The 27,203-nt window shown below is 43.3% G+C and overlaps 1 protein-coding gene across 6 annotated transcripts in view; it reads left to right on the top strand.

Annotated features, from left to right (window-relative positions):
- The window catches only part of RAPGEF4 (Rap guanine nucleotide exchange factor 4), a 329,303-nt gene that overhangs the window by 176,739 nt on the left and 125,361 nt on the right, over positions 1–27,203 (top strand). For all 6 annotated transcript variants that reach the window (XM_039469846.2, XM_010352028.3, XM_074399463.1 and 3 more), the window contains 2 exons: positions 17,638–17,710; positions 22,184–22,203. In XM_039469846.2, coding sequence (XP_039325780.1) covers positions 17,638–17,710; positions 22,184–22,203 — 93 coding nt within the window. The remainder of the gene's footprint in view (positions 1–17,637; positions 17,711–22,183; positions 22,204–27,203) is intronic.

Here is a 27,203-nt window from a genome sequence, read left to right as displayed (position 1 = left end):
CCACTCAGCCTGGCCAGACTGCCTTCTCCTTACTCTATTTGAGTAGCTCAGGTGCTTGCTTTTTTTGTGCCCCACCATTTTCCCTTAATACCTTTCCTCTGACCCACCTCACTCTGTGGACCCACTGGGACAAGCTCCTCCAGGAAGCATTCTCCCTCAGATGCGAATCCCTGACACCCATGGATGAGACGAAGAGGCATTGGGCAGCCGTCCAGCTCCTTGGGATGTGGACTGGCCGGACCTGCTCACTTGTGCCTGGAGGAGGGTACAGAGGACAAACAAGATTGTTATTTATTCAGAGGGCCCAGTGTGTAGGGAGGTTCAGGTGAGATTCCCATGGGTCCTGCGTTCAGGTCCAGAGTCCCTCACCTGGTTGTCCTTCCCATGGGCCGCCATAAATCTGTCCTAAAACGTGTCATTTTCAGCTTCTGGCAGTGTTGTGGAAGGGAGGAGAGTCCTTTTTGTCCAGATAAGCTGTGTACCACGTGTTCAGGTGAGAAAGTGGCTGGCAATGATGTCTCTCCCTGCATAACATCTAAGGAAGTTTTAATAAGGCACTCCTCCACTCCCTCAAGTTTTCTTTCCTCCAGATTATCTTTGTTCTTCCCAAATTTAAATATACCTCACTGTATTCAAGACATGTTACTTAAAAGCTATGTATATATTGATGTGGGCAAAATGCAGTTTTATTTTTAAAACACCAAGCATTTTATTTAAATCTGCAATAAAATCAAGATTATCTGTATGTTACAAGTACTGAAAAACACACATTCAAGTTTTATACTTTGGATTTTCACAAGCGTGGCACACCCATATCATATTGTTTAGAGCTTGTGTTGGCTGGTAAAAAGGTTGGTTGGTAGAATGGTCGTTTCTCTTCTTCTAGTACTATAGAGATAATTTATAGGAAAGCCCAATGTAGCTATTTTCTGATGGGAAAATTGGCGTTCGAAGTTGGGTTTCTAGACTGCAGCAGACATCTGTTTTAGTGTGTGATCGAAGATTAATCCGCATAGGAAAGTGAGCCTCTTGGCTTGTGTTAACATTAGGGGTTGGATATATGGTGTCCTTGGGCCTCAGGGAAGTCCACTAAGTTTCCCCTCCAGGGAAAACAAGGAAGCCAGACTGTGCTTTCTAGAAAACCTCGGTACAGAAGCTGTGAGGCTCATCCCTGAGGGCAGCGACCAATGGTCAAAATGACAGTGCCAGAGGAGGCCAGCAGATTCAGAGTTGACTCATGATACCATTGAGGCCAGGAGGATTCCTTGTTCTGCTTGTTGGCACCTGCAGAAGAGGTTTAGCAACAGAGAAAGAACAAAAAGTCAGACAACTGAGATCATCAAGGCTCTGGGTCAGCTGCAAAGGGTGGGTAGTATTTCAGGCTAGAACTAGAGGTATGCGGGACAAGAGAGATCCTGTGTGTAGGCATGGCAAGACAAGGCAGGCTGTGGAACGCACTTAGGGCTCAGCTCCATCCCAGCAAGGGAACAGACATGCTCATCAAGGAAAAGGGCCAAGCACTTCCAAGTGCAGTGGATTAGGGAACACTGTGGCCTTGTTCTCCTGTGCTACAGCCCTTCCTTCTACTCTTGGACTCCTTCTCCCCCCATGCCAGCTAACTGGATACATGGGCACTCAGAGGGCAGCTCTAGACCTTCCCTGACGATGGGGACAGAGTTCCCCACTCCTAGGAGGACTGTCACTTGAGAGACAGAGGCAGCTGAACCTGCAGAATGGTGGACAGCAGAGCCTGGAATTGGGTGGAGGAAGACAGGTGGGCAGAATAAATGCAATTAGAACAATCATTTAAAGCTGCAACTCTGCCTCCTTTTCATTTTTGGATAATTTTTAGGTTTTCGTTGCTGTTATTGTTGTTTAGAGGCCAGCTCTTGCTCTGTCACCCAGTGTGGAGTGCAGTGGTGTATCGTAGCTTTCCCCAACTTCCAACTCCTGAGTTCAAGGGATGCTCAGCTGCCTGAGGAGCTAGGGCTATAGGCATGTACTACCACACTTGGCTAGTTTTTAAAATTTTTTTAGAGACAAGGTCTTGCCATGTGGTCCAGGCAGGTCTCAAACTCCTGGCATCAAGCAATGCCCCCACCTCAGCCTCCTGAAGTGTTGAGAGATTGTAGGCATGAGCCACTGTGCCTGGCCAAATTTTAGTTTTGATATAATTTAAATGTATGTAGGAAAGTTGCAGGAAAAACACAGAGAACTTACCTAGATTTTTTTCCCAAATTCTGCCAGTTTGCTTACATTTGCCCCATTAGCACCAAGCTCCCTTTCTCTCCTCTTGTTTTCTGAATGATTTGAGACATTGTACTCTTTTGCCCCTACATACTTGAAGGCGTGTTTCCTTAGAGCAAGCACATTATCTTATATAACCATAGAAAGTTATAAAAATCAGCAAAGCTGCTTCCTTTGAACACTAATAATACTCAAACACCATCCGTAATGTTTTATGATTTCTGTTCTATTATTTTTAAACTGTCAAAGATTGAAGTTTTCATTTAAAATGTAATTAAGGTTCTTTTTTTCTTCCCACAGTGTTGAGAGAGAAAACAGATACATTAATTTTTTTTCAAATATATTACATGGGAACTTTCGCCAAGTTTACAGAAATGCAATTGACAGTGGAGTTACAACATAATGACATCAATTAGATAAAGAGAGATCAAAGGAATTTTCTGAGTGATACGCTTTATAGCTGTTTACCTTGGAATTAAGGATTTACAGTACGATCTCATTTTTACGAATAAAACTAAAATCATACATCGGCCCCACATGGGTTTCTTAAAACTAAATTTTCACGAATGAGTGTATTTTGTCACTAATTCCAAGAGCACAGACTGAGTACTCTATTCCTCTGTACTTCCTTTTAAAATACAAAATTGATTCATATTCCTAGACTTTGATGAATTAAATTTAGGTTTTATTTATATTGGCGTCAAGTGGTGGTCATGCTTTTTCTGTCCCTTCTCTTAAAGCAAGAAGCTTATTCATAAAGAACATCACGGAGAGATTTGACCATGTACATCATATGATTTCAAATGGCCTCTTTCATCCTATCTCCAAATCACTAGCATTATGTTTGTAGGTCTTCATGCATTAGGCTGATTTTTCTTTCAAGCATTAGTTTTTTTAGTGAAAATGTGCTCTTTGGCAGAGTCACTCTGAGAAGCAATGATGAAGTAGAGGAAATGGGAAGTAATATTTATTGTGTGCCTGGGTTGCGAGGAGCTGTACTTGAGTTATCTCATTCAGTCCTTCCATCAACCGTGATGGGTGCCATGGTAATATTTCTGCTTTATTATTGAGGAATCTGAACCTTAGAGTGGTTGAGAAATTCAATCAGTGATTCATTCACTCAACAGTTATTCCCTGAGAGCTTCTTCCTATGTCCCAGGCAAGTGTTTTGGGGTCTGGTATGCACTGAGAGGAAACAGATGCCATCCTGCCCTACCTTAGTCTGCAGTTGACAGAGGAGAAAAGCACTGAGCCACTCCACACTCAGATGCAGAGCATAATGACATGTTACCTGGGCATGCCAACCACAGAGACGTGATGCTGAGGAAAAGAATAAATGGGGGACTCGTGTGGACTGGGGGTCGGGGAAGGCCACTCTGAGGAGGTAATGTGTAAGCTCAGGTGAGGAGAAATTGGCAAGGCCAAGTGGCGGAAGTACGGTCTAGGCAGAAGGAGGCTTCAGAAGGGAAGTGTCATGTGTTGAAGGATCTGAAAGAGGGCAAGATGGCTGGAAAGGAATGAATGGGGTGGAGTGTGGGAGCTGAGGTTGGAGCGAAGGCAGAGCCCAGGTTGTGTAATGGTTCACAAGTCTTGTTAACACCAGTGGAGATTTGTAGAGCTGGGATTGGAGCCCATGTCTGCCTGGATCTTCATTTTTTATTTTATTTTATTTTTTTTGAGAAAGGGTCTCACCCTCTTGCCCAGGCTAGAGTGCAGCGGCATGACCTCGGCTCATTGCAACCTTGACCTGGGCTCAAGTGATCCTCCCACCTCAACCTTCCGAGTAGCTCAGACTACAGGCATGCCCTACCACAGCCAGTTAACTTTTGTGTGTGTGTGTAGAGATGGGCTTTCACCATGTTGCCCAGGCTGGTCTCGATACCTGGATCGTTACACATATATCCTCCCAACACCCTCAGCCTTGCCCTCTCTCATGCCCCACCCCCTCAAACATGTGGCACCCTAATATTCTCTTCCACACTCTTTTCCAGAATAGCTGAAGTACCACTTTCATTATTGACGCCTCCTAGCCTTCATGCTGGAAGAAGGAGAGCCTAATCTGTTTTTTGATGATATAGAGAAAGCATGGGCCTGGGTGAGACCCAGGAGAACACACCCTACAGAGAGAACAGAGTTGAGATTATCTAGAGTGGAGGGATGATAGAAACCAGGATCCACTCAAATGACTCAAGGGGTGCAAAATTCCACTGTAGACAGAGGCTTCCAAAACCACACGCAGCTGTATTATGGTGATTCCTACTGCATATATGCAGTAAGTATATATTGGTTTAGATTGACAAGGATGTTTTCAGGTTGTCCATGGGAACTTGGAGCAGCAATCATAGAAAAAAATGATCATGCAGGGGAATGAAGAAAGTCATTGCAAACAACATGTGTGGGCAGAAAAGCTGGCACAGTTTGGAAGGAACTGAAGTAGAAAGTCTCTAAAGATGAAGAATGCCTGAAGCTAAGAAGTAGCGTGCTCTGGGCCAGTGAGTATAGAAAACAGACGGAAGTCACTGTCCTTCTGTAGTTTACATTTTAGTGACCAATGTGCATGGATATGGCAAAAGCGAAGAGACCCCATGGATACTGTATGCCCCTGGAAGTTACAGGGTAGTTAGGCTCAGACTTCAGACAGGTGAGTTACATATGAATGCTTCCAGAGAAAGTTGGTTAGAAAAGAAACTGAGAAGTGTGTAATGCCTGTACCCCAGTGGCTTCACATTGTGAGGGAGAAAGCCAGAAGGGATGCCCCTGCAGTGGGAAGCGCAGGTGTCTCTCTGAGCCAGCAGTCTTCCTGCCCCTGAATCTCCACTCAGTCCCCTCTACCCGGCCTGTCGCCCTTGGAGCGGTGCACTGTAGAGGGAGAAAGCAAAACCACGATGATGGCAGTTTGCTCAAAAGGGTCAATGTCATGGGCTATTACTTTCTGTGAAATGATCCTTTAGGTTTTTAAATGATCAGTGCATCCTAATTCTGATTAATATGTTAGCACATTTTTTTGTAATTTCCATATTTCTGTGATTTCTATTACTGACAATATTGTTAACTTTTGTAAGAGCTGGGTTTCATGAGTTTTAATTTAGAATAATTGAAAATAATAGTCACCTCCCTTTGAAGACTAATATGGTTGAATAAAATGATGTCAGTCAACTGTTTCTCTGTAAACAAGGAGGCAATGGCCATGTTTTTCACTGTTCTTTGCCCATTTGTGTGTCTGCTGCACTGTAGTAGGCTCAGACCCAGTGTGCGGAGAGGTGAGGATTTACTGTGCAATAACATTGCCAGAGCAAATTGTTTTATGACTTTCAATTAAGTAGCATTGACCTACTGTGTGTGTCTTGCTCTCAACTTGAGCTTCCCTATGAGAAGCTTATGGTTAATTACTCAAACATACAAGGTGTGCACTACCTAAAATTACATTCATATCTGTGAGCCCCTAAAGTCCCTGAACCTTTTAGTCATATTAAAAGCACAGACGGGTTGAGTGTGCTTCAGCAAGACATCAGAGGCTTGAATATTGTTAGCTGTAAATAGTTGCAGATCATTTCACGCACGCTTTCAGGAATGAAGTATCTTTATTTTTCTCTACCCCATACATCACTTCCCTCTCTCTTTCCTTCCTCTTTCCCCATGTCCAGTCCCTTTGAGGGGCCATAGCTAGGCCTGCCCTCCCCTTCAGCACCTAATACCTTCGTTGTTTTCCCATCAACACCATCCTCCGTGGAGCAGGCAGGACGATCTTTTAAAAACATCCATCTATTCTTGTCACTTCTCTACTTAGAATGTTTCCTGTCACATGAGAATAATGGTTAAAATTCTTACCATGACCTGCAAGGCCCTCCCTGTGCTGGCCCCTGTGTGCTGACGCCTCACCACCCTCCTGCCTTCCCCAGTTCCCCTCTCCTGCATTCTTCACCTACTGTCCTTCCTCGTCCCTTAACACCCCACCTGTTCCCTTTCTCCTTTCTCGCTGCCCTGTCCCCCAAGCCTCCTCAGCCTCAGATTCAATGTCATTTCCCTGACTCCCAAATCTGAATTTGCTCTCCTCCCACTACCCGACCGTGTTTTCAATGCATCCTATTTTTTTTTTTTTTTTCCTTTCCAGCATCTAGCATCGTTGTGCAGATCCAGGTATTTGTACTGTCGTGTGTGGGTAGCTGCCCTCACTAGCCTGCCAGGCCTGGGAGGGGTCCACCATGGCTCCTTTGTTGCCCCCTAGCAGGCCTGCAGTCAGTATTTGTTGACTGACTAAATGGGTGAGGATTTATTCTGCTGTCACTGCAGGATTAATCGGACTGCCCTCTAGAACTGAGACTTGGCTAAACTATTGTTCTTCACAGGTAACAATTCTGCTTTCACTTGAGAGTACTTGAGACTCCCCACACCTATGGGTCAGAACCTTGAGCCATCATAGCCAGGAGGAAAGAGCATCTATAACAAGGGCGCTTTGTCCACAATTTTATCTGCTGGCTTGTAGCATCATCCCAGTTGGGCTTTAGTCAGCGCTCTTCAGTGATTCAGGTTTGGAAAGCATCTTCTGTTAGAGCTATGGCTTTGATTCTTGCACTTCGGACCACCGTTCTCATGGTTGGCCATGAGTTAAAAATGGTCATAAATTGGCAAGAGAATTTTGCTTCCATTTAGAAATGTCTATAATAGGGCCAAAGGATGTAATTAGGCATGACTGAAGGGGCTTCAAAGTTCTTTGTGCCGTATTATAAGGATGCTATAATCCTGGAACAAAGTAACAGAGTCACTTGGCTTAAGAGGTCAACTCAGTCCAGCCAGATCTGTTCTGAGAAAGGCAGTGCATGTGGCTTTAAACAGGTAAACAGAAAGCTTCTGCCTGCAGGCTTCCGTTTATCACTGCTTTGTTTTTTGCCCTCTTGTCTACCATTCATGAGTTTAAGAATTCTGTAGTTCTCTTGGATTTTGGAGCAATGTGTCATGTCCATTTTCATGTCATCTACAGGTTGTAAAAGAACTCTGGGCAAGAAACAGAAGAAAAGGGTCTAAACATTATGTCACTCTTCTAAGCTATTCTATTGTCTAATCATGAAGCTTTCAGAGAAAGTACAGATGACCTGTTCTTTGTCATGACATTTTATGGTCTCAGCTTTAGTATATTGGAAGAACCTAGTGGAACGTAATGAATGGGACCTTATGCTGAGACGTATCCCCACATCCCAGAACAGTTCTGTGTTATTCTTTCCCAGCCCTGGACACTGCCTCTCCTTATTCAGTCCCTATTCTGAGCACACGCCCACCCCCTGGTGTTTGCAGCAACGCCTGTCAATTATCCCTGTGGCTTCCTGTTTTTAATGCTTTTCTGGTGCTGATTATCCCAGCCAAGGGGTTTCAGACATATCCCCAGGGAGTTACTGATGCTTTTGCTACAGCCTGATGATTGCCCATGGGGAGGAGGAATGCCAGGGGACAGTTGTGGGAAGGGGTGTGCCCAAAGCTCAGGCAGCCTCCAGGTAGGAATGTGGTGGCCGCTGGGTGCCAGCAGTCACAAGCCACGCTGGCCTCCCTGGTGAGTGGCCCTCCCTTGACAGTGGGCAGCAGCTTGGAGAACACCCAGAAAAGGCCTCACAGAGTGCCAGGAAGACCTTGACCTCCATGGTAGGGAGTCCTGCCCTGCCAGGACCCTGTCTTTTCTTGTCAGATGGCTCAGCTCCGTTCAAGCTGCTAACCTCCCTATTTTCTCTGCATCTTGCTTTGTAAACTGAGTCGCCTCTTAGAAAGTGACATGCCTATGTGATGTCTCCTCCTTCAGCAGATGCCACCCAACTTTTGTTTGCCAGCTCCTCGGCTACCCCAGGCAGAAGCAGCCCCACGCCAGGGTTCAAGGCTTGCATGGCAGAGCTGGATTTACCCCCACCACTCCCTCTCCAGTTTGGTGGTTGCTCTGCCAGCCTTCCAGCCAGAATTCCTCAGTGGCCTTGATGGAGACAATTAATTGGCTGTGAGATGGACCAGGTTTCAACCTTTTGAAGACTGTCATCTGTTTCATTGTAGAAAATATTAGTATAGTCTATATACTAATATCGTTATCAGTCAATATACTAATACATTTGCAACTCAATCGAGGGACAAGCATCAGGCCTCACTGGCCTAAGGACTTCTCTCCCTTCCTATCCCTTCTCACTGCCTTCTCTCTTCCCTCTATTCTGAGCCATAGGCACTCTCTTTGCTCTAAAAACTGGCCAATTGCAATTGACAGGTTAATTTTGTTTAAAGGATTGTCTTAGTAACAAACAGCTCAGCGAGCAGAAAGGCTTTGCTTATGTTTGCTGGGTTATTTCTGGGCTTTCTCTCCTGTGCTCTTCCTTTCTCCATCACTTTGAAACTTGTTGCTTTCACTTTGGACTATTTTATCCTGTGGGTAAAACATAGGTACTATTTTATAAAAATTATTTAAGGAAGTCTATTATTTAAATTCTCATTTTCCCACAGCTCCATTTAGCAGAAGATCAATCGGTGTGTTTTGGGTCATTGTGTGCCTATCAGCAGCCTCAGGGATGTGAAGCTGTAATGTAGAAAACATTCTTTCTCAAAGCTGAAAACTGTTTGATTGGAAAATTTCATCAAATACAGTGGGGGTCACTTCATCCTAGTTTTATTTTAATTACCATTACTATTATTATTACTGCTATCCACAACCATTTACTAGATGCCTGATATGTGCAGGGAACTGTTACAGATTTTATTTCTCATCCTCACAATGGTCCTGAAAGATGGTGCTTTTATCCCAGTTTCCTTACCCAGGAGACTGAAGTAAGTAACTTACCCACGCTCACACAGGTAGCTTGTGGTGGGGTTGGAATTGAGACCCCAGTCTTGTGTGATTTCAATGTCTGCACACTTTCCATAACATCAGAGGTTCTTGGCTTTTTCCACTGAAGCTTCGAATGCAGAGGAAATCAATACATAATGCCTGGGGTCTATACCCTTTGTAGCTAGAAGTAGCCAGCAGCCAGATCAGAATTTCTTTGAAGTCTCATGCTTTAATCTTTAAAATTTATGCAAATTTAGCTTTCTACTCCATAATATAAAAGTATAAAAATAATCCTTTAAACTACTTGACATAGAATAAAATTTGAGCTCCAGGAAGAGCTCCTGTTTATTCTTCTCACATCCCTTTCTGCCCTGCCGGGTCACACACCGGGTGTCTGCACACCTCAGTTGCTAAGGTCAGCACTGCACTGTGTTGCATCTCAGTTAAATTCTTAGTGCCAATATTCTTGATAAACTTTTCTGTTAAGGTGCAAAGTGTCACTTGGCCAACCCTCAACCATAAAAGTCATCTTAACAGAGGGTAGAGTCCCTAACACTTCATAGACAAATTCTAAATTGGTCTTGGTTGATTCTTCATGGAGATCTTTGAGTGACATCTGTCTGGCTGGAAATTTGGAGATGATTTAATCTTGTGGTTTGTAAATTTTTATTTTTTAGGAGCATAAGTCATTTTTCAAGTGAAAGTGTCCTTGGAGCTCTAATTTATAAAATGCAAAAGTAAAGACACTCTAGTGACCATTGAGGCTGAAGGCCATGCTTGCGTGGTGTGCCCTCACCTGTACTCCAGGGATCCCAGATTCTGCAGAATGGATCTAATTCAAAGCACTCATTTTACTCATGGGGAGACCAAAGCCAGAGAGCTTGAGGGACTTGTCTGCAATGACCCAGCTGATTAGCAGTAAGGAGCCAAGCCTACCAAGCGCCTCTAAGACCCTTGAAAGTCCTTGAGATTTTCTTGTCATAGGAAGAACTGATTTCCTAACTGCCCTAACTGCTGGGAAGGAGCGTGTGTGAGTCCTCCTGCTCCGGGCCTCCCGCATGGATTAGCATCATGGCAGGATGGCCTCATTGTCAGGAGTGAGACTGGTGTCCTGGGCCTCAGAGACAGAACTCGGTCCAGACTGGTGACCTCCTGCACAAGCCGCCCCACCCCTCAAAAGGGCCTTGTAGAAGCTTCTCTGGACATGAGCAGGATGCTCGGTAACAAAAGCCGAAGCCCTCCCAAGAGTTGCTTGAGGCAGACATCCTCAAGGCCACCGTGCAGGAGTTTTGGAGTTAACAGTAGAGCTCACCCTTCCCTTCTCCCCATCAAAGCTCTGATTCAGTGTTCTACTCTGTTCTTCAACTGAGTGTTGATTTACCTCTGCTACCTCTATCATTTTAGGACTTGCACCAAAGACATAGCTCTTTCCCAAGTGCATATGGCAATTTGAAAAATGACTGAGTGAGGTCATTGACATTGTTAAGGTGTTAGAGTGTGCTGGGATCCAGGGAAAGGGTTTATGGGGAAAGTGCACCGGGGCCCCAGAGAGCACATTGTCCAAGAGCTCAGCCAGGCCACCACACCCCCCCCACCCCCCGCCGCAGCCGCAGTGTGGAGGGCATGGAAGGGCCACATAAAGACCTGCTGGGCCACCTCTGACCCACTGCTGACCCCAGGTTTAAGCTGACCTGTGCTGACTTACATGTGCAGGCCTTATTAAGCAAGGCCTTGGCAATCCCTTTCAGTTTCATTTTGATTTTCAGAGAACATGAAGTGACTATTAGACTATAAAGATATGAATTCCTCCACAATCTAGCATTACTGATATGGTCATCTCTCTTTTATATGTTTCAATTCATTAGCTAAACACCAATAAGCCCTGCTAGAAGACTGCCCAGTATCTAACTCCCCAAATCCCTCTACCTCAGGAGGATTTTATAGTGGAAGGGAATTACCCCACCTCTGCATGGGATAATCTAAGAGAGAGGACTGTCTGCTCATGCCACTGTGGGCATGACCCTTGCTTCCAGGTGCCATGCATGCTCTGTGATTTGGCCGCAGGCCAGCCCCACCAGGTCAGCCCCTGGCCAGACAGACACAGCGATCCCATGGCCTCAGTGTTTGCTCAGCCAAGAGTGCTTCAGGCTTGGGCTCCCAAAATTCTACCCTTGGCCCTCATCTGTTTCAGGCCACATAGACAGTGCCATCTGGTTTAGCAATTGTCACTGTGAACACCTAGAATCCTTATTCCATGTTCCTCTCCAATAACCTCTAGACAGTTTCTCCATTGCACCCCATAAACACAAGTAGTATTTGCATACCACTTTGAGGGCCATAAACTCTACAGCTTCCCTGTTGAAGGTGGCTCAAGGTAATCTTCCAGCCCTGCTTATTCATTGAAGAAGCCAGATCTTCCAATTGTATATGTTTAATCTCTAGTGTTCCTTTTATCTATTGTTGTCTAACCAAACACATCAAATCTAGGGTCAGGAAACAACCATCATTCTGTTACATGTATGGATTCCCTGAGGAATCTGTAAAGGGCCCAAAGGGATGGCTTGTCCCTGCTCCACACTGTCTTGGCCTCAGCTGGGAAGACTTGAATGTCTGGAGTTGGTCTGAGCACCTGGGATCTGGAATCATTTGGAAGCTTCAGAGGCTGGCCTCAGTTGAACTGTGGAGCAGAGCACTTCTGTGTGGCCTCTCTGTGCAGGTCAGCTTCTCACAGCATGGCAGATGGCTTCTGAGAGGCAGCACCCCAGGAGAGAGCATTTAGAGAACAAGTGTTCCTAGAGACCGAGGTGAAGCTACAAGGCTTCTTCCAACCTAGCCTGGGAAGTCACACAGCATCGCATCCACTGCATACTATTGCTTACAACAGAATCACATAAGTCAGCCCAAGTTCAAAAGGAGGGGAATTAGATCCTCCATTTTGGTGAAGGAAAGAGAGTGTCACATTTCAGGAAAGCATGTGGGATGAGAGATAGTGTTGTTCATCTTTAGAAAATGCAGACTGTGTCAGTCCCCTGTCTGGCCACAACAGTTCACAACCCCTCCCACATCCAAAATGCACTCTGTCCTTTCTTGAGACTCCCAGAGTTTTTCCTGTTATGGCCTCAACTCAAAGTCCAGGATCCCATCAGCTTAATCAAATCTAGATGTGGATGAGGCACCTCAAATACTGTTTCTCAGGTACAGTAACCTGATGATGCTTCTCAATCTGAGACCTGTGAATGAAAGAGACAAGTTATGTGTCCCCCACAGCCAGCAAACAATGGGTATAGGGGATAGGGAACTGCACCAGACATTCTCACTTAACAAGAGGGGAAGGTTGGAATGTGTGGCACATAAATCACCAGTCCATAGCAATTCTGAAGTCTAGCTGGGCAAATGGGATCAGGTCCTTGATTAAGGTCCAATTCTACTTCCTGGGAGTTGTTTTCTGTGGCTCCTGGTTTTTCTGCCTTTTTTTTTTTTTTTTTTTTTAGATAGAGTCTCCCTCTGTTGTACAGGCTGGGACGCAATGGTGCAATCTCCTTACTGCAACCTCTGCCTCCCAGGTTCAAGCAATTCTCCTGCCTCAGCCTCCTAAGTAGCTGGGATTACAAGTGCCCACCACCACTCCTGGCTCATTTTTGTATTTTTAGTAGAGATGGGGTTTTATCATGTTGGCCAGGCTGGTCTAGAACTCATGACCTCAGGTAATCCACCTACCTCACCCTCCCAAAGTGCTGGGGTTACAGGTGTGAGCCACCACGCCCAGCCTCACTCTTCTTTAAACTGTCATCAAATCTTCACCAGCCCTATCAGGCTTCCTTCCAAAGCTAATGCTGCACATCTTAGGTTTTGTTGTACGACCACCTCACCTTCAGGTATCAAATTCTGCTTCCTTTATCTACTGCTGTGTAGCAAACCATGCCAAACTTAATAGCATTTCCCAACCATCACTTGATCATACTCGTAGATTTCTATGGGTCAGGAATTTGAGCAGGATGCTGTGAGAATAACTTGTCTTTGTTCCATTATACCTGGAGCCTCATCTGGGAATACTTGAATAACAAAAGTGACTTGAGTGGCTGGAGGTGACTTGGCTGGCAGGAAGCTAGAATTATCTAGAGGCTGGCTGGGAGCTAGAATTATCTAGAGGCTTCTTCACTCATGTGTTGGTTCCTGGGTTGGAATGACTCCAAGGCTGGAGTCAGCTGGGAGGGTTGACAAAAGTACTTGTAGATAAGCTCTTATTTTCCCTAACTCCTTCCTTTACAATTTTTTTTTGGCTTTGATTGTTTGTATAGTTTTTTGTTTTGTTTGTTTGCTTGACGTCTTACTGGTAGAACCCCATTTCATTTGAAATCTATTAGATAATTCAATAATACATGTAAAATAGAGAAGAATATTAACTCTTCTGGAGTCCCGTGGAATAGAAGTCAAAAGTTCTAAAGAATGAATAGTGAAAACTAAGTCTTCCTCTGACTGACCCTCAGCCATCCAGATCTCTTTTTCAGAGACAATACTTGTACTACTTTCTTGTAGATAGTGCACACATTTACAGATCTTTATGTATGTTCAAACACACACACACACACACACATACACACACACGTCTGTTCTTTTGTTCCCACAAAATGGTATTTACATCATGCTGTAGTTTGCTTTTTAAATTTAAAAGCAATAGATCATTCCATATCTGTATGTGAGCGGTGCTACGTCATTCTTTATCGTGGCTACATACTATTCCGACAGCATCTGTTTATCAAGAAATAACACATCATCATCTCAGAAAGTAACCCAGTGTCCTCTACTAATGGGTAATTTGGGTAATTTCCTGTTTTGTTGTTGTTTGGTTTACTATTACATACAGGCACATATGTTTGCGTATGTATTCAGGTATTTCAGGAAACTACATCTGCCCTCTGAGGAGGATCCTAGCTCAGTCAAAGGAAATAGTTTTTGTTTTGTTTTGTTTTGTTTTGTTTTGTTTTGTTTTGTTTTGTTTTGTTTTGTTTTTTGAGACAAAGTTTTGCTCAATTCCCCAGTCTGGAGTACAATGGCAGGATCTTGGCTCACTGCAACCTCCACCTGCCAGGTTCAAGTGATTCTCCCACCTCAGCCTCTGGAGTAGCTGGGATTACAGGCACCTGCCATCATGTCCAGCTAATTTTTATATTTTTAGTAGAGAGGGGGTTTCACCATATTTTCCAGGCTGGTCTTGAACTCCTGACCTCAGGTGATCCACCTGCCTCAGCCTTCCAAAGTGCTGGGATTACAGTCATGAGTCACCACCGCCTGCTGGAAATATGCATTTTAAATTTGATAGATCTAGTCACTAGCCACTAAATATAAAGGAAGAGAGGGAGGGAGGGAGGGAAGAAAGGAGAGAAAGAAATAGAGAGAGTGAGGGAGAGAGAGAGTGAAAGAGAGAAAGAAAGAGAGAGAGGAGAGTGAGAGAAAGAAAGAAGGAAATAAAGAAAAAAAGAGAGAAAATTACATAGATATTTCCAAATTGCGGGCCACTCAGGTTGTATCATTTTACACTCCCATAAGCAATATAAGAGAGCCTGTTTTCTTCATTCCCATCAATAGTATATTAGCAAACTTTTTAAAACTTTGCCAATTCTACAGGTAAAAAATTATATTGCATTGTAGTCTTAATGTGTGTTTCTGTTGTGAGTGAGGTTCTGTAACTTTTCATATGGTAATTTCTCTTATGAACTCTTTTTTAAACTTGTGCTTGGAAGAGGAAATGCTGCCCAAAGATCAGGCAATATGCAAAAATTTAGAAATCCCAGTTCTCTGGCACAGGTTTTATTCTAGTTAGCTGTTTTTATCCTAATTAACATGGGGCATTCTGTAGGGTGCTGCCCCTACGGAATCAATCTCTCAGCTTTACTGAATGTTTATTAAAAAGTGCCCCATCGATTTTAAGGACTGACTTATAATTTGCAAGTATAAATATTTCAGCCCTGATTCAGTAGTCTCCACTATACCAAAAGCTGTTATGCTGAAACCCATGTTGTCTTATTAAATGAGTTATTTTAAAAATTCAATTCAATAATAACATGAATGAGACAATTAGAAAGTTTGACCATCAACTGGATATTATGGATAAATTACATGTTTTAGCTGCGCTAATGGTATTGTGGTTTTATTTGGGGAAAAGGGAGTCTTTATCTTTTAGAAATTCCTGCTGAAATAATTATGGATTAGTGATACGGTATCTGGCCAGACACAATGGGTCAAGACTGTAATCCCAGCCCTTTGGGAGGCCAAGGTGGGTGGATCGCTTGGAGTTTAGAAGTTTGAGACCTCCTAGACAACATGGTGAAACCCTGTTTCTAACACACACACACACACACTAGCCAGGCATGTTGGCATGTGCCTGTGGTCCCAGTTACTCTGAAGGCTGAGGCTGGAGAATTGCTTGAACCAGGGAGGTAGAGGTTGCAGTGAGCTGAGATGTGCTCAACTGCACTCCAGCCTGGGCAACAGAGTGAGACCCTGTCTCAAAAAAAAAAAAAAAAAAAAAAAAGATATCCGAGATTTGCTTCACAATAATTCTAGAAGAGGTAAATGGATGAATGTGTAAATGAAATAACACTGGTCATGAGTTAATAATTACTGAAGCTGGACGTGGAGTATGTGATATTCTATTTCTGTATCTGTTGAAATTTTCTAGAAGAATTTAGAGATTCAACAGATAAGTACTAAGTTTTTATTACGTGCAAGGCACAGTTACCTGTGTTCAAGAAAATAAACACTTCATAAGTGCACAGGACCATGTTTGCTTGTTCTCTGCTGGAAGCCCGTCCTGAGACACTGTACACAGTCGATGCTCAGTATACACAAGTCCTGATATCCAGCCCGCAGGGCTGCTCTATTCTCTGTTCGCACTAGTGGTGACCCTGATGGTGTGCCGTACAAGACTGCAACAGAGCAGGTGCTATGGGGCTTGAAGGAAGGTGAAGTCCCATTCATTCAGGATCGGGAAGATGCTTCTGGGGAGCTCACAGGGATTTACATTAAGGTGCCTGCGACAAGGAACATCCATCATACCCAAGACAACATTTCTAAGCAAAGTGAAATGGCCCCTTTAACAGGAATTATTTCTTTTAGGAACCTGTTAGGGAGTTGCTAATGGTAAGAGGAATCACTCAAAAGGCTATCAGGGATCATGAAACCTTGCAAGATAACCAGTGCTCATCTGCTCTCTGGGCCTGTTTTATTTAGAGTCTAGAATAATATGATGCCCAGAAATGTGCTGCTTAATGAATGCTCTCTCATAAAGAAGAAGGATGTATCCTAAGAAAGAAGAGAATCAGAATTAGAAAATTATCAAAGGAAATATCAGGAATGCAGGGTGATATACTGGTCCTCCGGTTATGTCTGAGTGATCACTTAGCTCAGAGGCTGAGAAAATCAGGGTTTTAACGTTTGCATGCAGGTGTTGGTATAGTTGCCTCAGAATGAGAAGAAAAAAAGATTTTTAGAAAAGCTAGTTACATCTTGACTAGAAGAAGGCTCTTTTGAGAAAGCATCAATGTCACATTACAAACACCATTCAAATCTACCAAATGGGCCAGATGGTTGCCCCAATACTGCATGCCGCCAGCTGCCCATTGCTACAGATGAAGTCTTTTCTGCTGACGTTTGTGCAACCCACAAGCACACTATGGAGTGTTGATTCTTTTGATGCTATTTAACATGTATGTGTCATCGTAATTATAAACCATAAATATACATGACACCACGCAATAAATAAAATTGCCCAGCTTCCATTCTGAAAGGGGAGGAGACTGTATTTATTACCTAAGAAGAGAGGGCGTCCAATATTCATTTTGCATTCTTTGTAAATGTCACTCCTCTTGAGTTGGATGCTCTAGATGGCTTCATTCTCCCAAGGCCTTATCCCTCCCAAACAGCACAGACTCTTGGGGCTAATACCTTATGCTAAGTGCCAGGTTTTAGAGCAAGCCTGGACCAAAAGTCAGGCAGATACAATTCAGGGGAATCCAAATAGTTCTAAATTAAGCCAAACTATTTTACTTGACACATACCAAAAGTTCTTTGGAGGTCACATAAACAAGCAGGTGTACGATGTAAAAGGAAGTAGGTAAATGGAAGTGAATCAGATTCTTTCAAAAAAGGCATTTTTCTCAATATGCATTTCTTTTTGCTTTGAAAGAAGCTGATTTAGTGCCATTCACCTATTAAGTAGGCAGCGCATTTATTTGTATCTGCATCTATAAAGCCCGAGTGCCTTTTCCCTGTACAAAAAGCTGAGCTTGTGTTTGTGGGGTTGGGGAGGGGTACAGGGGGTGCTAACAATCCCACACAATTCAGACAGCCACAAATATATAAATGAACTGGCAGAGATAGAACCCCTGCCCCCGGGCACACTCAGTCTTATTCAGGAAGACCTGTTTAGAACACAACGTCTTTATTTCAGCCCAGAGACCCTGGCGAACACGTTCCATGGCTCTATAAATACAAGACTCAGATGCTTCCCGACACCCAGCATTTCTGCTTTTTAACATGTAAATAAATGAATGCTCAAAGCAAGTAAATATCTGTGTGTTGAGTTTACAATCTTGTCTTTTCAGAAATATCGACAGTATATGGCAGGACTTCTGGCTCCTCCTTATGGTGTTATGGAAACGGGCTCTAACAATGACAGTAAGTGGAAAATGTGAACATTCTGTATCTAAAAATTTGTCGCGTGGTGTATGTTTTTATGTGACAAAAAATATGTCCTACACCAGCTTGTCGGAGTAAGTCTGCAGGCTCATTTGGGGATAAACAAACCTGCCAGCTCACAATGGAGATATTTTTAAAGAAATGGTCAATCTAGTATTATTCTGCAGTCTTAGCTGGTAAAGAGAGGTATGCTCTGGTGCCAGCCGGAACTTCAGCGTTTGAGAAAGAATACTTTCCCAAAATATCTATCTGCATCTTATAGTGAAATCCAGTGTTGTTTCTGTGCCCTTTTAAAGAAGGGATGCAAGAACTGTATTTGTCTCAGTCCCATCTGGATACCTGAGAGCCCCACCTCTTGCTTTTTTTGAGTCTGTCGATCAAGGGGAGAAGCAGGGTGAGTCATTTATTTAATCTTCTAAATCATGGCCTCTTCCAATTCCAGGCCTTTGTGGATTTTAGATTCTCTTACCACACACACACATGAAGTGACTATGGAAGGTGACATACAGGTTAATTTGTTTAACTGCCATCATCATTTCACTAGGTGTGTGTGTACAGAAACTGTGTGTTGTACACATTAAATGTTTTTAATTTAAAACACCCAGGCCTTTTATGAGAGACCAGTCTCTGGCTGGTCAGCAAAGAAAGGATTTTTTTTTCTCCGTGGTACTCTTCTCTAGTGGGTCCTCACTAGACTCAAAAAAAAACCCGTGTGTCCCCTGAGTCTTTTGATCTGTTCATGCGTGTTGGAAATACGGTTTGCATTTGTTACCATTGCATCTATGAGTCTCCTTATGAAGCTCTTGTGTGTGTACATGTAACAAGATTCCAGGTCCTGGAGTCTTTGGAACTATAGGGCTTCAGCCAGCAGACCCGGTGATGGAGCAGGCAGGGCCTGCCTCTTCAGAACCATAGCCAGTCACCCTTGACGTCCGCTTCCTGGATCCTGGAATTCCCACCCGCCTCACTGCCTCAATGTCTCACTCACTGCAAGAGATCTTTCTCCCTGCCGGACCGCAATCCTGAGTGAACAATTTCACTCTCCTCCCCTCATTTCACTGTTTCTGTGCAGCCTCTACCCCGTCTCCCCGTTTGCCTTCTACTTTCCTGCGGAGGAGGAGGGTGGGAGGGACAGGGTCGTCCTTCCTTTCCGTTCTTGTTCTTGATTTCTTTCTCTCCTAGCTGAGCTAGGGATGGCTGGCTAATTAAAGCACCTGAGTTACAGTCCCGGCAGGGCTGTCTCCCCGCTGTGTGGCATCCGGCGAGGCACTTAGTCTCTCTGTGCCTCGGTTTCCTCAGAGCGTTGTGAAGATCCAATGAATCAAAATATGTCAAGTGTTTAAAAGGGTGCCAGGCACGTAAAAAGCTCCCAAATGGCATTGGCTATTATTTCCTCACCCCTCTTCACTCAACTCCTCGAAGTCTGGCTTTGCCCCATCCTTCTTGAAAAAAAAAACCACTCAAAGTTACCAGTGACCAACCAATAACCAGACCGGTTCGTTCCCATTGTCCACGACCAGACTCCATTTCGCCTTGGCTGCCGGGGGCCACTGTGGTATCCCGGCTCCCTCCTCTCTCTCTGACCACTCACATTTTGGTCTCTTCCGTAGGTACTTCTTCCCTTCCCTTCCCTTTACCGAGGAGTTGAGCCATGGCTTCTTTCCCTTTCCTCCTCCATACTTATCTTCCCTCTTCCACGGCAATGCTTTACAGCAGCCGATACAGACACCTCCCAAAGCAACACCCCTGCTTCATCCTCCCAGGGGAAGCCTGACTTTCCTGGTGACCTTGGGTTCCCTTTCTACCTGAATGTCCTGCTGGCCCCGCAAGCTGGAAATGTTGATAAGGGAACAGATTTGGGAACAGATTCTGATTCCTGAGAAACCAGCCCCTCCGGAGAGGCCCATTTCCGACAACTCCGTTGTTCTTCTCTTGTGCCCGGCTCCAAACCTCAGCCTCCTTTGGACGCCTCCTTTCTCTCGCCACTGCCCCTGGAGGCCAGAGGCTCACCCGGGCCTGGCCCTTCCTTTGCGTGTTCACAGTCTTCCTCCCGGTTCCTTCTGCAGCCACCTGGCCTCAGGCTTCATCTCTTTGGATTTATAACTCAGTTGGCTGTGAACCTTCACTGTCTCACCCTTGGTCTAGCCTAGACCTGATTTCCCCAAGACATTTTTTAACTTTTATTATGAACAATTTCAAACATACAGAAAGTAAAGAGAATGGTACAGTTAACAGCCTTATTTTCATCACTTTCATTTAACTGATATCAGTATTTTAGTACTTCAGTATATTTCTTAGTAGTAAATTAATATGCATTTTAATATTATTTTGCCATATTTTCTTCTAATCACAGTCACATATACATATCACACCAAATACATTACCAGGCAGTCTTGAAAATAAAGACTTTTTTATGTATAACCAGAGCACCACCATCACACCTAATAACTGGCATGATTTTCCTTAATCACGTCCACCACCCAACCCATATTCAAATATTCCCAACCGAATGTCTTTATTGCTGATTGCTCAAACTGGACTTCAGTCAAGGACCATGCCGTTGCATCTGGTGTTTATGTCCTAAACATCTTTTAATGTTGGACGGTCTCTTTCCCTCCCTTTCTCCTGATCATATCCCTCTGCTGCTTCAAACCTTTCAATGATCGTCCATTGCCTGCCACGGAACATGAAATTCCAAGACTATTAAAATGTTTTAGTCCAACTGTCATGTTCCTGCATAGCCTCAAATCACCTTTTCAATATCGTTTCTCTACAGATACCTAATTTCCAGCTACTCATATGTGGTGATTTGTGCAACTGTGTATTTATCTTATTGAACCTGCTAGACAGTAAGCTCCTGTGACCGTCAACCCTACTTCTTTCAGATGGTTGGTGGAGAGCTGGATAGATGGATGGAGGATTCAGGATGAGCTTCTGAGTGCCAACCTGAGGCCATGCTTTCCCTTTCTGACAGACCTGGGAAGTGATGGCGAGCCTGTTAATACTCTCTGCTTCAGAGAATAGCTCTCCTCTGTCTCTTTCCTGCCTGGGTTTTTATGTCTTGTGCGGTCCCAGGTGTAGGTCAAAGCTTTAATCAGGGAATGTTTCCCAAGTCTTTTTCGTCTTCACTCCTGCATTCTGTACTACTGCCTACTTGGATGAGCACTCAGGTTTTTTGTTTTTGTTTGTTTGTTTGTTTGTTTGTTTGTTTGTTTGTTTGTTTGAGTCAGGATGTCACTCTGTCACCCAGCCTAGAGTGCAGTGGCATGATCTTTGCTCACTACAGCTTTAACCTCCTGGGTTCAGGTGGTCCTCCCACCTCAACCTCCCAAGTAGCTACAGGCATGCACCACCATGCCCAGCTAATGTTTTTGTAGAGATGGTTTTTGTCATGTTGGCTGGGCTGCTCTTGAACCCATGGGCTCAAGAGATCCACCTACTTCAGCCTCTCAAAGTGCTGGGACTGCAGGCATGAGCCACTGCATCCAGCCAGCACTCAGTTCTTTTCATGCTGATATTGTAAATCCTGTGTAACCCCTTGTGTAAAAACCAAATGTCCTGTTTATACAGAATTTTGATTTACTGTATATATATATATATTTTTTTGGTTGCAAACCATCTCATACTACTCCACTAGTTTGAGAATAGGTGCCAGCCACCCGTAAAAACGACCTGTACTTCTGTCTCCTCTAGATAAGGTCACTTGCACCTGCCAAACTGGAGGCATTAAGCCCTGCTGGGGCAGTGAACCTCCCAGTATGGTATAGCCACCCTTACCATGTCAGTCAGGAGAGGAGCCTGAAGGAGGTGAAAAGGAACAGGACTGTCTGTAGTAGATACTCATGCAATGTTTATAATCAATGACAAATGAGGGAATGGATGAGTCATTAGCTCTCTAGCTAAGAAAACTGAGATACCCCCGGAAACAAGCCTCTGCCATGCTCAGACTTGACTTGGAGAGAGCCGGAGTTTGCTTTGCTCACGATGGAAGTTGTTTTCCAATGTCTTTCATGTGCTACTTGCCCCAGCTTCAAATCACTGGAGCCAAGTGGAGTGGTTTGCAAAGTAAAATCATAGCAGGTAAAGCTTAGGAGTTGATGTGCCTGTCCAAAATTCCGAGTCTTCTGGTGCCTAAATCAGTGAAATTAGTTGCTCTCATAGTGAAAATGAATCAGTCATGGGGTTTTACCTCTGTGAAAGTAAAGCACACGGTAGAAGCAAAATAAGCCTGGGTTTTGGTGTCTGGGCATGTGGCCCTGCTCCTGATTCATTGATTTATTTAAGCAGCATTATGTCAATTTTTATATTTCTACACAACATTATGTAAGCTTTCCTGGAAATGCAAATTGAAAACACTGAAATTGTACTTGGTTTGGTTCAACAAAATTTTAATTCCACTTTACTGGTTGATTATACAACTCATGCCCTCTCTCTGTCTCTTTCCTCCTTTAGGGATTCCTGACAAGGAGAACGTGAGTAGCTGCTCTCTCTATCTTCTAAAAATTGTTAGAAGGTAAAAAGTAATCATGGTAACCCTGTCAGCAAAGAGAGCTCTCAACCCACATTCAACACAGCAATAAATATTTTTTCTAATCTCATTCTGGCATCTTTGGCAAGTCACTTTGAAATAGCAAGGGGAGAAGGTTGATTGCTCTGACATGGTCATCATATGTCCCTGATTTTAATCAGTCTGAAGAAAGGTTATCCTAGGGGCAAATGCTACAGTTGCTAAGTGTTTTTTTTTTTTTTTTTTCTTTTTCCCACGATGTGTACATGGCAGTGAAACAAATCATTAGCCTAGTCGCATGTAGAAAACTAGTTGTTTCTCCTTAGTAGGAATACAAACTGTGAAATTCAGGGTCAGTTGATGAATCTGTCTAATTCCATCCAAGTGCACTAGTGTCAACATTTCTCTTTGGAAACTGAAAATAATTAATTGCTGTAATTGTTTCTATAAAAATATATTAAAAGAGTAGAAGGTTTAGGACAAAGATTTCACCAATAAATAGCAAACATTCCAAGAGTGGTCATGGTTTAGTGGCATACCTTTGCATGCAAATACTAATATTATTAATTCTATTAACTAGCATCTAAATGGGCACAACAACATGGAAGGGTGAATGACAGGAGTGCGCAGTGCTTGATCTGAAGCACTGCTTGGTTGGCTCTCAAGATGTGTCACTTTATAACTGTGTCCCTTGATTGCTGTACCCAAGTGGCAATGTTACAGAATTGCCACCCTTGTCTTTCTCTGCTTTCAGTCCCGTGTCGGTGGGAAGATATACTCTCTGAATTCAGTTTAGATGATTTCTGTATCCTTTCTCAGACATCAGGCTCTGGCTTTCTTTGGCTCTTCCTCTTTTGATAGTGTTGGTTTTAAAAGGACTTGGGAGTTCTAGCTCACTGCTATACCACTACAAACTTGAGGCGGGGGTTGTTTTTCGGTTTTTGTTTTTGTTTTTTTTTTTTTTTTTTTGAGATGGAGTCTCGTTCTGCCACCCAAGCTGGAGTGCAGTGATTGGTGCATCTCAGCTCTCTGCAACCTCTGCCTCCTGGGTTCTCCTGCCTCAGCCTCCCAAATCGCTGGGATTACTTACAGGCATGCACCACCACACCCAGCCAATTTTGTATTTTTAGTAGAGATGGGGTTTCTCCATGTTGGCCAGGCTGGTCTTGAACTCCTCACCTTAAGTAATTCATCCACCTTGGCCTCCCAAGGACTGGGATTATCGGTGTGAGCCACCACACCTGGCCAAACTTGGGTTTAAGACCTAGCAATGCCACTTCAAATGTCACACCAAAATTTACTTTGTTTGGTCCAGCAAAGGATTTCAGATCCTCTCTGCATGTTCTTGCCCAAGCTACTTGATTTGTCTAGACATCCTCATCTCCTCTTTAAAATGCGGATATTACCTTAAAAGGAAACTAGGAATATTGAATGAGATAATCTGTGGAGAAAGCACAGACAAGTAGAGTAGGCAGGCTTAGTAAACATTGGGACTTTTTTTATGGTTAGTATTTTCTTTTTCTCTAGTCTTGTATCATCTTCCAACTACTCTTCACCTCTGAAAAATATCCTATCCTTTAATAAGGTACTGTCCTTCTGCCTTTTATGGCTGTCCCTTCTTCAGTGAACCTTGCCATTGATATTTGGTCATAAAAAATACCTTTGTATATTGAGTCAAGCTCTAGATAATCAGGCTCATAAAGATTCTTAAGCAACAAACTGATTTTGCCACCATTTTGGATACGGATGTCCCAAATTATCCATCCTACAACACATAATACACAAATGATTTGCCAAATAAAGATGATAAAAAGGCCTTGTACTTCTTCATCAAGGGACTGTCAGTGATGTGGGGAGCTCTCACAGAATGTCCAAGCCCTGGGAGGGCTGAAATGTTCTAGGCTTCAAAAGGAAGCGCTGTTGCTCTTGGGCACCCGGTGACCTTTAGGTGGGACCCCCTGCAGTGGTACAACAGGCACAGGGCTCTAAGCAGGGGGCCTAACAGCTGTCATCATGTAGCTCACTTGGTGACAAAATAGGCATTTAAAGTTTGCAGAACAATGAGCTTGTCAGATACAATGAACTGTTAACATGTTGTTCTGAAAGATTTGGGGAACAGGGCAGGCTGTCTCCCTAATACTAGTAGTAGTAGTACATACTTATTTGTATTTGTCTAGGCTATTCTAGGTCACATTCTCTAGCAAACAGAGAATTCTCTATTAGCACAAAGAGTAGATGTATCCTCACCATGTGTTATTAGGAAAGTTCTCCAATGCCGTCATTCAAAGTACAGCAAATGAGATGAAAGGCATTCATGAGCAGAGTCGAAGCTCTAGAAAGATAAAAAGGAACCTAAGAGCCTTAAAGTGGTGTTAGCAGAAAATGTTTCCTTTGTAGGAGACAAGTTGAGTTATGATGGTTTCTTTTATCCTTTACTTTCTTTAACGACATGCTGGGCAATAGTATATTCCCCTTATGTTTCAAAACAACAATAAAAGCATTTAGACCATTGTTTCAGTGTCCAAACAGATTCTTTGTGGAAAAAAATACATTCTCCTTTCCAGCCTCTCCTCATCATTTTGTTAATCACCATGTTTAACTTTTCATCAGATATGTAGACATCAACACATGCTGTTTGTGGCTGCTTTGCCAGCTACTTTTTATACTCAGACTCAGCCTTACCTTGCACAAAAAGAAATTCCTTTTCATAAATCGCACCTTTTTAGAAACAAATGGACTGGCAGCTACTTGCTGGATTATTTTACCCACTCTTTATTATAATTGATAGATATATCATTTAATGTTAGATGACGCAGGACCCTGGAACCTATAGGATATCGAGAAAAATGTTAGAAAAACAACTATGCAGTCTGGACACATAGTGAGACTCTGTCTCTACACACACACACACACACACACACACACACACACACACACACATTAGTACAGTAGCACACCTGTACTCCCAGCTACTCAGGAGGCTGAGGTGGGAGGATCACTTGAGCCTGGGAGGCTGAGGTTACAGCAAGCCATAATCACATTACTACACTCCATCCTAGGTGACAGAGCGAGACCGTATCTCCAAAAAGAAAAAGAAAAAGAGAGAGAGAGAGAGGAGAAAAAAAAGAGAGAGAGAGAAAAGATAAACTACCATGGAGCCAATAAAGCAAGTGAATTATTTTGACCAAAGAAAATCCCATAAGACTATATAAACCCTTTCAACTTTACATTTTGAAGACCAACTGAATTCAAACTGTTTTCTATGGAATACAGTTTTTAAAACCCTGCTTTACAACATGATTGATACAGCCCCAGAGCCTCTGAAGACACCTTAGCCAGGGTCACTGGTGTGTCCCTGGCAGCTGTGTCCCTCTGCTCTAGGGCACCAGTGGCCTCACCGGTGCCGTTACCACTCTGAAACTTATGTGTAACTGGCCAGGGTACAAAACTCTAATAGGAGGGCAAAACCACAAAATGCTGAAGCTTTGAAAATCTTGATCCAGCTTGTCCTGATTTTGAAGGACACGTTGCATTGCTTATCGCCCAAATGAAGATTAGATTAGCAGTGCTGGCCCAATCCTGTGAGTTGTGTAGTGTGTAAATACTGCTTTCATTAGCTGGCTGATTAGAAAGTGTAGCCCCCGAGCCAGGACTTACTTTGCCCCACCTCCTAGAAAACACCGAGACTTCTTGTCGAAGGTGCCAAGGACAACTTCAGCTCCCCAGTCTCTGAAGAAATGTTTGTTTTTGTACTTGTGAGTTGTGCATTTTATGGGGCAGAGTGTCCTTGCTGAATTTCTTTCTGCTTTTTATTCCATCTGTTTTTCAACTCTTACAAAAGCTAGCAATGCCATCTCTGCTTCTAGCTTCTGCAGTGGTAAAAACTCATCGCATTTTTAGGATGATGCATAGTTGTCGTCCATCTAAATGGTAAACAGGAAATGCAGCTAATACTCTAGAATGCTGATCCTTCTGTTGTCAGTTAGGCCATGTGTTGGTTGCATCTGAATGCTCTCGACATTGTTCCTCGGACCTGCTTGCCGTGAGTTTGTTGGTGAAAGGAGATGTATTGGGTGGTTGTTCTTTGGGGTGTTTTGAGGTTCTGGTTCATTGCTATATTTTAGAATCATTTTTATAGTACTATGAATTACATTTGGTAATTGTTTTAATAGTCTGTGTTGTTTCTTTACAAATTTTAAAATCTCTCTTATGGAAGAGAACTTTTTAATGCTGCTGCCATGCTGACAATTTTCTAGGCTTGCAGCTGAGATACGCTGCACGGCCCTGATTTCAATATGTTTCCTCCATCTTTTCAGTAATCAGAATTTGATTTGAGCAAGATATTTAAGAGAACCTGTGTAATGTTCGGTGGTTAAATAGTAACAACAGAAGAAATGAGTTTCTCTTTGGCCAACAGCTTCTTGCTCTCACTTTGAAACATTGCACGGCCTTGAGATGTGGCTCAGAATCATTCCACTGTCAGCAGGGAGCGAGGAGTGTGACGTCATGATATTAGTAATGTAGGTGCTGCTGCTTTCAGGTTGTGGGAGAGTATATTGCGGTCTTCAGAAATATTTTCTCCTGCTCTGAAGGCAGTTATCTTCATCACTGGTTACTTTGGGCTGCTAGCACATTATCTCAATTAACTGTGAGAATTAAATAGATAGTATGACTTATGCTTCATGTATTTGAATTTGTATTGTTCTGTTTTTGAAAAACAGAACAGATTATTTGTAAAATATGTCTTCTGGTTAGGAGAGAAAATTGTAGTGTTCTCAGACTGGATAAACTAATGTAGTGTTGACATGTGATTTAGGGTTGAGATTCTTTCCTACCAACAATTGTGTGTCAGGCAGGCTTCCCGAGTCCACAGATTTTAAATATTCTGTAGTCACCCTCTTTTACCTTTAGAGGGCATTACATTGAAGATACTTGACAGATAAATGCTCATATATAAATATATAT

Source organism: Saimiri boliviensis, chromosome 5 (assembly GCF_048565385.1).
Source record: "Saimiri boliviensis isolate mSaiBol1 chromosome 5, mSaiBol1.pri, whole genome shotgun sequence".
In the NCBI taxonomy this organism is placed as follows: domain Eukaryota; kingdom Metazoa; phylum Chordata; class Mammalia; order Primates; family Cebidae; genus Saimiri; species Saimiri boliviensis.
The sequence above is the reverse complement of the archived record's forward strand: the minus strand, read 5'-3'. Positions and strand labels throughout refer to the sequence as shown.